Below are 10,917 nucleotides of genomic sequence, written 5' to 3' on the forward strand. Positions count from 1 at the left end.
TATGGCTGAAGGTGTCAGGATGGCTGGGCAAAGGGAGATGAGGCTGGCAAAGTCAGGCATCTCAGTCCCCTACAGGCACATCATGCATGGGACCCATAGGAATGTGCCCATCCTGGAAAGGGGAGTGATGGGAACCAAGGAAGAGGAATAAGTTACTCCAGGAAAGGACTTGCCACTGGTAAGGAGGAAAAACCCCAGCCCAGGCACTGCCTTGGCACTTATGGGGGCACAGGCAGCTCAGCCCTGCCTGCCTCAGGGTGCTGAGGTAGCATGGAGGGTCAGAACAGCACAAGAAGCCTCCACTCTGCCATGAGTGGCTGAGGGATAGGGTGGGCAAGGAAACAAAGGGAGGTTGGGGGCCTGCAGGGGAAGGATTCAAAGGCAAAAAAACCCAACCTCACAGCAGTAAAAACAGTTGTCTGCTTTACCCTCCGTGAACAAAACTCCTCCAGCAGAGGACTGCCTCGCAGGCTGAGGTGGCTCAGGAAGGTTTCACCAGGCTCAGGACAAAACAGCTCCCGGGGCTCATGGCAGGACTCTGCTCTTCCATGAGATGGGACCTTCAGCCCAAGAGGCCCTCTTGCTGGCCAGGCACAGGGTGGAGGTAGCCCAGCACTCAGGGGCCAGCGTGTCACCTTTCATTGCCCCGGAGCAGGTAGGCACCTCACAGCCCTGGGGGGCTGTGGGGCCACCTCCCTGGCTGGGCTTCCCAGCAGCTCCTGAGGGGCTGCCTCTTCGCGGTGGTTCTCAGCACTGTGCCGGATCCCATAGCCAAAGTAAATGAGGAAGCCTGGGAATGGGCAGAACCAGGTAAGAGGGCTCCTCTCCCCTCCTAGCCAGAAGATTCCCTCTCCTTTGGTGCTCCATCACCTTCTGACACTAAATTTCAGCACCTTCTCCATCCACCCACCACCATTCTGCAGCCAGCATGAGCACCACAGGCTCTCAAACCACCTCTGCTTCACCCCAAGAGGTTGCTGCCAGCTCTGGGGCCTCGAGAGTTGCCAGGCTTACCGGTGGCCATCCAGAGCAGGTACCACAGCCAGGCAGCAGCACTGAGCCGAGCCATCAGGATGCTGTTGGTGGTGATGCTGAGGAGCGGCAGGAAGGGCAGGCAGGGAACCTACGGGGACCAAGCACAGGGGAATGAGGCCATGCCTTTGCCTGGTGGCACTGTGGCCCACAAGCAGGGGGATCACAGGGGGATCTAATTCGGTGCTCTGCTGCTCTGGCTGACTGCTGACAATCAGAGATCTGAGCCTGTGCTGGAGGGGGATGCTTGTGGAGGGTGGTTTGGCTGACTGGAGGTTCTGTAGGGTCTGAGGAGAAGGCAGGGAACCACTAGCAGAAGCTGGGGTGTCAGGATCAGGTATCTTTTCACTGAAAAGCAGCTGTGATTCATGCAGCAGGCTCTGGGCTCAGCCAGGGCTGCAGAAGGTGCTCTGGTGCAGGATGGTGCAGGAGATTCCAGGCTCATAGAATCATAGAATCAACCAGGTTGGAAGAGACCTCCAAGATCATCGAGTCCAACCTATCACCCAGCCCTAGCCAGTCAACTAGACCATGGCACTGAGTGCCTCATCCAGTCTTTTCTTGAAGACCCCCAGGGACGGTGCCTCCACCACCTCCCTGGGCAGCCCATTCCAATGGGAAATCACTCTCTCTGTGAAAAACTTCTTCCTAACATCCAGCCTATACCTACCCTGGCACAACTTGAGACTGTGTCCCCTTGTTCTATTGCTGGTTACCTGGGAGAAGAGGCCAACCCCCACCTGGCTACAATGTCCCTTCAGGTAGTTGTAGACAGTAATAAGATCACCCCTGAGCCTCCTCTTCTCCAGGCTAAACAGGCCCAGTTCCCTCAACCTCTCCTCATAGGATTTGTGTTCCAGGCCCCTCACCAGCTTTGTTGCCCTTCTCTGGACATGTTCCAGCACCTCAACATCTTTCTTGAATTGAGGGGCCCAGAACTGGACACAGTACTCAAGGTGTGGCCTGACCAGTGCTGAGTACAGGGGAAGAATAACCTCCCTTGTCCTACTGCCCACACTGTTCCTGATGCAGGCCAGGATGCCATTGGCTCTCTTGGCCACCTGGGCACACTGCTGGCTCATCTTCAGCTTACTATCTATCAGTACCCCCAGGTCCCTTTCCTCCTGGCTGCTCTCCAGCCACTCAGTCCCCAGCCTATAGCGCTGCTTGGGGTTATTGTGGCCGAAGTGCAGAACCCTGCACTTGGCCTTGTTAAATCTCATCCCATTGGCCTCTGCCCACCCATCCAGCCTGTCCAGGTCCCTCTGCAGGGCTCTCCTACCTTCCAACAGATCAACACCTGCTCCTAGCTTGGTGTCATCTGCAAACTTACTGATGCTGGACTCAATGCCCTCGTCCAGATCATCAATAAAGATATTGAACAGGACTGGGCCCAGCACTGATCCTTGGGGAACACCACTTGTGACTGGCTGCCAACTGGACGTGGCACCATTCACCACCACTCTCTGGGCTCTGCCATCCAGCCAGTTCTTGATCCAGCACAGAGTGAATCTGTCCAAACCATGAGCTGCCAGCTTGGCTAGGAGCTTCTTGTGGCAGACAGTGTCAAAGGCTTTGCTGAAGTCCAAGTAGACTACATCCACAGCCTTCCCCACATTCACCAGGCAGGTAACCTGATCATAAAAGGAGATCAGGTTGGTGAGGCAGGACCTGCCCTTCCTAAACCCATGCTGGCTGGGCCTGATCCCTTGGCTATCCTGTAGGTGCTTTGTGATGGCACCCAAGATGACCTGTTCCATCACCTTGCCTGGCACTGAGGTCAGGCTCACAGGTCTGTAGTTTTCTGGCTCCTCCTTACGACCCTTCTTGTGTATGGGAATCACATTGGCCAGCTTCCAGTCTTCAGGGACCTCTCCAGTGAGCCAGGACTGCTGATAAATGATGGAGAGTGGCTTGGCCAGCTCAGCTGCCAGCTCTCTCAGCACCCTAGGGTGGATCCCATCCGGTCCCATGGACTTGTGAGGATCCAAGTGACTTAGCAGATCCCTTACTGCTTCCTCATGGATTAGAGGGGGACTGTACTGGTCCTTGACTCCATCCACCACTTCAGGAGTCCAGCTGTCCTGGAGACAACCTGTCCCACTAGTGAAGATAGAGGCAAAGAAGGTGTTAAGCACCTCTGCCTTTTCCTCATCCTTTGTCACTCTATTCCCCTCTCTATCTAACAAGGACTGGAGGTTGTCCTTGGCCCTTCTCTTGCTATTCATATATTTAAAGAAACACTTTTTATTTTCCTTGGCAGCTGTGGCCAGCCTGAGCTCCAAGTGGGCTTTTGCCTCTCTAATTTTTCCTCTACAAGACCTAGCAACCTCCTTGAACTTCTCCTGGGACACCTCCCCTCTTTTCCAAAGGTGATACACTCTCTTTTTAATCTTTAATTCTCTGGGTGTGAGATGGGGTGGGGGGAACCAGGCAGTACCTACAGAAAACCCCATGAGGTGCTCAGTGCCTCCAACAGAGCTTTGCTGAAGGTGGATGAAGAAGAGGTCAGCCTGGCTCAAAGATGGAGCACCCCCCCAGTGCCACCTAAACCTGTCTTCATGGGGCTGTGGTGCCTGCTGTCTCTCCATCTCCCGGGTCCTTTCCCCATGGGGATGTTCCCCAAGAGCCAAGCCATGTGCTCACCATGAAGGATGCTCTCTCCCGGCTCTGAGGCTGCCTCCAGATGAGCAGAGCTGCCACCAGGATCCCCAGGAGGGCCAGAGCCAGGGCAGTGATGCACCATGCACCTCTGGCCTGGAGGCAGGAGAGTCCAGCAGCACTCACCCAACTCATGGCACTGAGCAGAGCAGCTGTGGGGGGACCACAGCAGCCTGTCAGGGTGGTGCTGAGCCTGTTCCTCTCCTGGGGTGCAGCATCTAAAGCTGCCATAACAGGAGGGACAAACAGGGGACAGGGCTGGGTGGCTGGTCATGGTGGGGTTAACTTTTCTCTCCAGTTTGGGAAGTGGAGAGAGCAGGATGTTTGCCGAGGTCCCGCTGGGCAGCCAGCCGTGCAGCAGTCGGGAGAGGGCAGGAGGGAGCCAGGCAGTGCCTGGCTGCATCTCATTGCTGGGTGGTTTCAGCGAGCAGGAACCTGCCAGCCCAGGCTGCGGTAAGAATGTCCTCATGGCTTCCCCCCACCAGCTCTCCACAAAGCCCATCCACCACTCCCCTGCGTACCCACAGCTATCAGAGCCCAGCCCACCAGAGCAGAGGAACATAGGGTGGGATGCTGGGGTGGATGAACGAGAAGGTCCCACCAGAGCTGCATAGCTGAGACCTTCCCTGCAGGAGTGTCCTGAATGCTGGATGCAGGCCGGTACCTGGAGGCAGATATAGGGTGCCAAGGCATGTGAGTATGCACCAAAGCTTTGCCCTGGGCACTGCCAGCACCAGAAGCTGGGTGAGCCCCAGCCCCTGCCCCCAGCAGCCTCACCTGAGCAGCAGCACACAGGCAGCCACCAGCGAATAGGCCAGCAGCGTGCCGATGGACATGGTCTCAACCAGGGCTTGCAGGTCCAAGAGGAGGGCCAGCAGAGCTGCAGGGACAAGAAGCCCTTTCACAGCCTGCCAGCAGAGTGGCACTGCTGCTGTGCCCATCTCAGCCATGCTCTCCACCTCTTCCCACTCAGGTCCCCTGATGCCTGTTACAACAGGGGTCAAGCAGATCAGTGATGCTTCAGCCATAGGTGCAAAGCTTTCTGCCACCTCAGAGAGGCTGAACTGGTGCCCAGAAGGGAACAGGCCACAGCAAGGAGACCTCCCTTTGCATGGGGAGATACTGCTTGAGCATAGAATCAGCCAGGCTGGAAGAGACCTCCAAGATCATCCAAGTCCAGCCTATCCCCCAGCCCTAGCCAGTCAACCGGACCATGGCACTAAGTGCCTCATCCAGGCTTTGCTTCAACACCTCCAGGGACAGTGACTCCACCACCTCCCTGGGCAGCCCATTCCAATGCCAATCACTCTCTCTGACAACAACTTCCTCCTAACATCCAGCCTGGACCTCCCCTGGCACAACTTGAGACTGTCCCCCCTTGTTCTGTTGCTGGTTGCCTGGCAGAAGAGCCCAACACCACCTGGCTACAACCTCCCTTCAGGTAGTTGTAGACAGCAATGAGATCACCTCTGAGCCTCTTCTCCAGGCTAAACAACCCCAGCTAGGAGGTCTGTGTTGTCCTGCTGAAGGAGGACATCCATGCTGAAAGGGGACATCCACCAAGCCCTGCTCAAGGTTAAGGGGTAACCCAACTGCTCAAAGTTAAGGGGTAACCCAGCTGCTCACCCACCTGCCACTCCTCCAGACACCAGTGTTGCCACCACGGGGCACTGACGGCGACTGACTTGGGCCAGAGGTTTGAAGAGGAGCCCATCTCGAGCCATGGCATACAGGATCCGGGGCATGGGGAACATGGAGCCCAGGAGGCTGCAGAGGCGGTAAGATGGAGTCAAGTATCCGGGAGGTGCCATCCTGCCTTCTGCTCCTCCTTGGGTGCTAAGGGAACTCCCACTCTTTATGGTCTGTGACCTTCTCACGAGCACACAGAGAAGGCCATCACCTCCTTCACCATCAGAGGAGGGACAGCAGTAGGAAAATGATGCCCACAGGCCACCAGGAGCCCTGTGTACTCCAAGACACTCCAGCCTGCCACCAAACTCCTGACCACTTTCTCCCACTTTGGGCTAAAAGCAGCATGCCAAGGGGGTTGGTGGCTCTCCCTGACCAGGAAGGGACAGGGTGAGAGGAACAGGGTTTGTAAGGAAGGGCTGAGGTATTTTGACTGAGCAGAGCAGTCAGAAGGAAGCAGCTGGGGATAAGTTCTGGTGCAACCTTGCTCTGAGCCAGAAAACTGCCATCAAAGGACTCCTCTCACCTGGTAGTGAGGGCACACAGTGAGCCCACAACCACAGCATGCTTTGCACTGGTCCAGCCAACGTATTCAAAAGCTGCTGGGAGTGGGCTTGTGGTGTCCAGGAGGTAGTAGGGCATCATCAGAGTGAGGGCTGCAGACACCCCAAAATACACCAGGAAGCAGATGAGGAGGGAGAGGACAATGCCTATGGGTATGGATCTCTGTGGGTCCTTCACTTCTTCCCCTGTGGAGGACAAACTGAGCTGTAAAAATAGATGCCCATTTAGTGTTCCATATTCCCCCACAAGAGGGGACACAGAGGCATTCTACCAAGCACCACTAGGCCTCCTGGGCACCAGGGTTATGGGGTCAGTATTGTGCCCATTCCCAGTTCAGCCCTACACCAGTTCCCTGTGGGAAGAATCACTGCCACAGCCTCACAGTGTGGAGACAAGGGTCCCATCAGCCTCCTTACCTGTGGTAGCAATGCAGTCAAACCCAACGAAGGCATAGAAGCAGGCAGAGGCTCCAGCCAAGGTCCCTGTGAAACCATAGGGCATGAAGCCTCCCACCCCAAAGGCACTGGTCATGTTGTTGGATGTGGACTGGTTCCTGGGGGGAGACAGAGAAGGAGGAAGAGTCAGGCAGTGCACAGAGGTCAGTGCAAAGGGGTCCCAGGCTGAACAGTCCATTTGACCTGCACAATCCTCCAGGATCAACCCAGCAGGGCTTCCGACTTTGGCTCTGACACACTGCCCACAGGGCAGTGATAAATAGGATAAAGCACCAGGGGAAGGACCCAGCATCCCCATCCCCCTTTGAAGGCAGCACAGCCAAGAGCAGAGCCCCTCATACCCAGCCTCATGGGTGGCTGCCCGTGGCAGGTCGTCCTTTCTGAGCTTCCAGTTGCTCAGGTCGCCTTTGATGATGCCACTCACTGTGACAAAAAGCAGGACAAGCATGTTGAGAGCTGTGAAGGCTTTGTTGACTCTGGTGGACTCCTTCACTCCAAAGGCAAGAAGCCCTGGGGATGAAAAGAGCAAAACTGGCCGAGTCCTCTTCCTGACACTAGGCCCAGGGTAGATATTACTGGGGAAGGTGGAAAAGGGAGGCAAGAGGCACAGCCAGGAATGTCTGCAGATTTCCATAGCTTCCCCTTCCATTCCCCATTCTTTGCTCAGGGAAATGGCAAAGCCTCAGAGGGGTTAGCATAGAATTGTTTCAGTTGGGAAAGACCTCTAAGATGATCAAGTGCAACCATCAGCCTAAGAACACCATGGCCATGAAACCATGTCCCAAAGGGCTCACAGCGAGCTGAGGACTTCATCCTACATGATAGTGGATGGCATGAAGGAGGCATCCTACCTGCCAGCAGGACCACCAGGCCAGCAGCAAAGGCATCCATATGTTCTGCCAGCCCCACTGAGCTCATGGCTGGGTGAGCACCCAAAAACATGCCCATCTTCTTGCCAAGGAGCTGCTCAAAGGTAGCGCTCCAGGCTCGGGCGACACTGGCGGTACCTGCGGAGAGATGGCAGCAATGGTGGCCCTGTGGGGTCTGTGACTAACAGCAGAGCCACCAAGCACAGGTGGAGGGATCAAGAGGGCCTTATACCAATGACATAGGACAGCAGCAGGTTCCACCCAGCAGTGAAGGCCCACAGCTCGCCCACTGCCACGTAGCTGTAGAGATAGGCAGACCCGGCCAGGGGAACGCGGGCACCGAGCTCGGCGTAGCACAGCCCTGCCAGAGCAGACACTAGGGCTGCAATCAGGAAAGAAAGGACAATGCTTGGGCCAGAGCTGGTCTTAGCCACTTCTCCTGCCAGGACGTAGACACCAGCCCCCAGCGTGCTGCCCACTCCCAAAGCGATGAGGTCCACGGTGGAGAGGCAGCGGCGGAGGCTGGAGCCCTGTGAGCCAGCAGGGAGCTGCTTCCTGCGGGAAAGCTTCTTCAACCCAGGCGGCAGGCAGCCCCAGCACGGTGCCTGTGGGAGAGGAGAGCAGCAGTTGTGAGCAGGATGCTGCCCCCTGGACACCACCGTGGGGCTGTGACCCGAATCCAGTTCGACCCCTTCCCTTGCAGCTCCTGCCACCTGCAGGGTGCCTTCTGGACTCCACAGGTGCTGCCTGTTAAACTCACCCACTTTGGAGCAAAACAAGGCTAAAGGGACTGCACTGCACCCTCATTCCCAGGAAGAAGTGGAGCAATGCATGACTGGAGCTTACTGGGCTCTAATCCATGCTATGGTGAGAGGAGACATTGACACCTGCACCTCCTTCTGCCAGCTCAGAAGCAGCTTCCCAGCAGGGACACAAAGCCAGCACTGTCCCAGCTTTGACACTGACACTACTGCAACGTTCAGGTTGGAATAGACTTTTAAGGTCATCTCATCCAATCATTAACCCAGCACAGCCAAGGTCACCACTGAAATGCAGAAACTGGGCCAGAGAAAGAGGCAGGGGAGGTGTCCTGCTCCTAGAGCAGTCAATGGCTTTGAGCTGCACCAAGAAGGACCCAATCTGCTCAGCTGAAGATGCTCACATGGCACCTAAAACTGTGGGTCAGTGGCACAACTCAGGCTGGGTCACCTGGGCCACCACCATGCATGGTAATGCTGTGACTTGGGTCACTGATGGGGAAGCCAGCCCAGGAGAACCCCCAGATTCTGTGGTGTTTCTGCTTGGTATGGCAAGCCTGAGAGTTGTACGCATTGTGCCATCCTGCCACAGGACTGCAAGACAGGGGGCTGCAATGCCTCCACATCTGCCTGGTGCTGCCAGAACCTCCAGGCTACCTCACAGCAAAGCAAAGTCCCTGCTGCATGCTTCAGATCCCATCTGCTGCTGCTTCCAGGGCCGGGAACCCAGCAGGAAACCCTGCCCACCAGCACGTCCCAGCAGTTCTGTGGATCACAAGGGCCACCAGGTGAGCCCAGAGGGGAGAGAGACCACCCCGGAGCAGCGCCCAGCATCCCAACCACAGGACAGGATGCTGCAAGCCCTTGTGACACAGGGCACTCAAATCTTTGGGACCACTGCTCTGCCCTCTGGGGGCTGGGGAGCTGCTGGCCAAGGCCAAGCCAGCTGGGGCTGCCTTCCCACACCCACCCACACACCTGCACCCCACCAGCCCCACGCAGGGCACCTCACCCTGATGGTTTTCCCTCCTTCTGCAAATAAACTACTTACTTGGGCCATCCTTTGGGCAAACTGCTGCAGCTGTGAGCAAAGGGGAGGGAAAGCACCAGGCAGCCCCAGTTACAGTCTCCCCTTAAATCCCCTTTGGGAGCACCCTGGCCCTCCCCCTGCTGACCACTGCTCTGGGCTGCACAATGGGAAATCTGTGTGGAAATATTTTTCCCACACCACTTTCCAAGCCATACACACGAGCCTGCCATGCTAATGAGCTCAGAGGCATTACTGAGGGAGTCTAATTCACATTGCAAAGGTGCCCATGCAGGTGGAAGGGGGAAGCCTCACATCAGGACCCTCATCTCAACCTGTGGAGCAGGTTTTGAAGGAAATCCAAGTAGAGAGGAGCAGAAACACAGCCAAGTCAAGCTGCAGAGATGCATGTTCTTACAGCTGTGGATGCAGCCGGGCTGAGTTGTCCTGGATCATCTCTGTTCCACCACAGAGGGAGGAGAGGAAGCCCAAGGTCTGAGTGCAGCAGCAAAGGAGCACAGGCACAGCTCCATGGGATGCTTGCATCAGCACATCCAGCTAGAGCTCCAAGAGGCAAAGCCTGAGGCTGCCTGCACTTCCCCAGTACTTGGACACCACGACCCCAGCTGCTGCTCACACCTTGTCATAGCCTTACTACAGAGGCAGCAACACTAGATGAAGAGAAGCATTCCAAGCACAGCTTGTAACAGAGCAGGGAGCAGCACCATCAACCACTGACCTGGGAACAGAGCTGGGGCTGTAGCTCTCAGTCTCAAGGCTCCTCAGCTCCTATCTTGTCTGGGAGGTTAGAATAATACAACAAAATCTGGATGTTCCTCCACAGGGAATGAAATGGTCACCAGAAACAACCTGACACTGCCTCCCTCCCAGAGAGCAACCCATAAAGTGCAAGAAAGGGCTGGGCTGAGTCCAGGGCTGGGCTTAAATAGAGGCCAAGGGCTCTATGGGTTGGGGCCTCAGGTGAGGCCAGTAAGGTATGTGAGTGCCCCCAGGGGAAGCTACAGTGTGGCTCGGCTGGTTTCAGTGCTACAGAGCAGGTGGTAGCCGAGTCTGGGCTCTGAGGAGGTGCTGGCACCTGGTGTTCCGAGGTTAAGAGCTGATGGTGTTATAGATAATGCTCAGGCTGAGTCTGGTTAGAGTAGTGGGGAACAGAAACCTCTCAGGGTCCCCTGTAGTTCAGTGCAGCTTCTAGCTTGTACGGAGCAGAGGAAGGGGATATCAGACTTGCAGGAACAAACCAAGGGAAGATCCACAGCACCTGAAGCACAGGTGTATGCTCTAACCAGAGAACAACCCTGGCCTGGCTCTATGGGGCAGCTCCAGGTCCTCCATGCCCTCTGTGAGCTGCTGTGCTGGCAGCTCTGTGGCAGGGGGCTCAGCACCCCATGCCACAGGCAGAGACACCAGGAGGAAGGCAGGGCTGTTGTCCTGCCCTGCAGCACAGGGTGAACAAAGCTGTGCTTGTCACCCACACCCTCTCACATGAACAGGGTCTCCAGACACCAACGCCAGCCCAAGGGAACAACAGGGCACAAAGGAGAAGCCAGTGCTGGCTGGCCGTGAGGGTCACCACCTCCTGGAGTGCCTCCAGTCCCTCTGAAAGGACTGGCACAGAGGGGGAGGGGGGCACAGCCTTATGGCTCCATGCCAGCCATTGGGCATGTCACACCTAGCCTGGGGTCCTTGCTGTCCAGGACTGCCATCTCCCAGGAGAGGCCAGGCTGAGCAACTCAGCTGTCTTGCAGCCCCAGAGGGATGCTCTTGCTGGTGGATACCATCAGGGCTTGGACTCCTGAAAGATTACATGCCAGCAGCCTTCAGTATTCTCAAGGGGGTTTATC

At 56.4% G+C, this 10,917-nt stretch overlaps 1 protein-coding gene across 4 annotated transcripts; it reads right to left on the bottom strand.

Moving 5' to 3' along the window:
* Positions 1-406: 406 nt before the first annotated feature.
* LOC135185357 (cationic amino acid transporter 2-like) lies at positions 407-9,977 on the bottom strand. Of its 4 annotated transcripts, none has more exons than XM_064162038.1 (13): positions 9,795-9,974; positions 9,080-9,109; positions 7,503-7,875; positions 7,253-7,408; positions 6,743-6,824; positions 6,363-6,499; positions 5,909-6,131; positions 5,324-5,460; positions 4,471-4,573; positions 4,215-4,357; positions 3,679-3,845; positions 1,015-1,123; positions 407-790 (listed from the first exon to the last, which is right to left on the bottom strand). In XM_064162038.1, exons 2-13 carry the CDS (start codon positions 9,086-9,088, stop codon positions 639-641), a joined length of 1,791 nt encoding a protein of 596 aa, XP_064018108.1. In that variant the 5' UTR covers positions 9,089-9,109; positions 9,795-9,974; the 3' UTR covers positions 407-638. The 4 variants fall into 4 exon arrangements, with proteins under 4 accessions (XP_064018108.1, XP_064018107.1, XP_064018109.1 ...); XM_064162039.1 differs by having other exon boundaries at positions 610-790; positions 4,295-4,357; positions 6,743-6,911; positions 9,795-9,976; XM_064162037.1 differs by lacking the exon at positions 9,795-9,974 and having other exon boundaries at positions 6,743-6,911.
* Between the last annotated feature and the right edge of the window lie 940 nt (positions 9,978-10,917).

The sequence above is a fragment of the Pogoniulus pusillus genome, chromosome 22, assembly GCF_015220805.1.
Source record: "Pogoniulus pusillus isolate bPogPus1 chromosome 22, bPogPus1.pri, whole genome shotgun sequence".
In the NCBI taxonomy this organism is placed as follows: Eukaryota; Metazoa; Chordata; class Aves; order Piciformes; family Lybiidae; genus Pogoniulus; species Pogoniulus pusillus.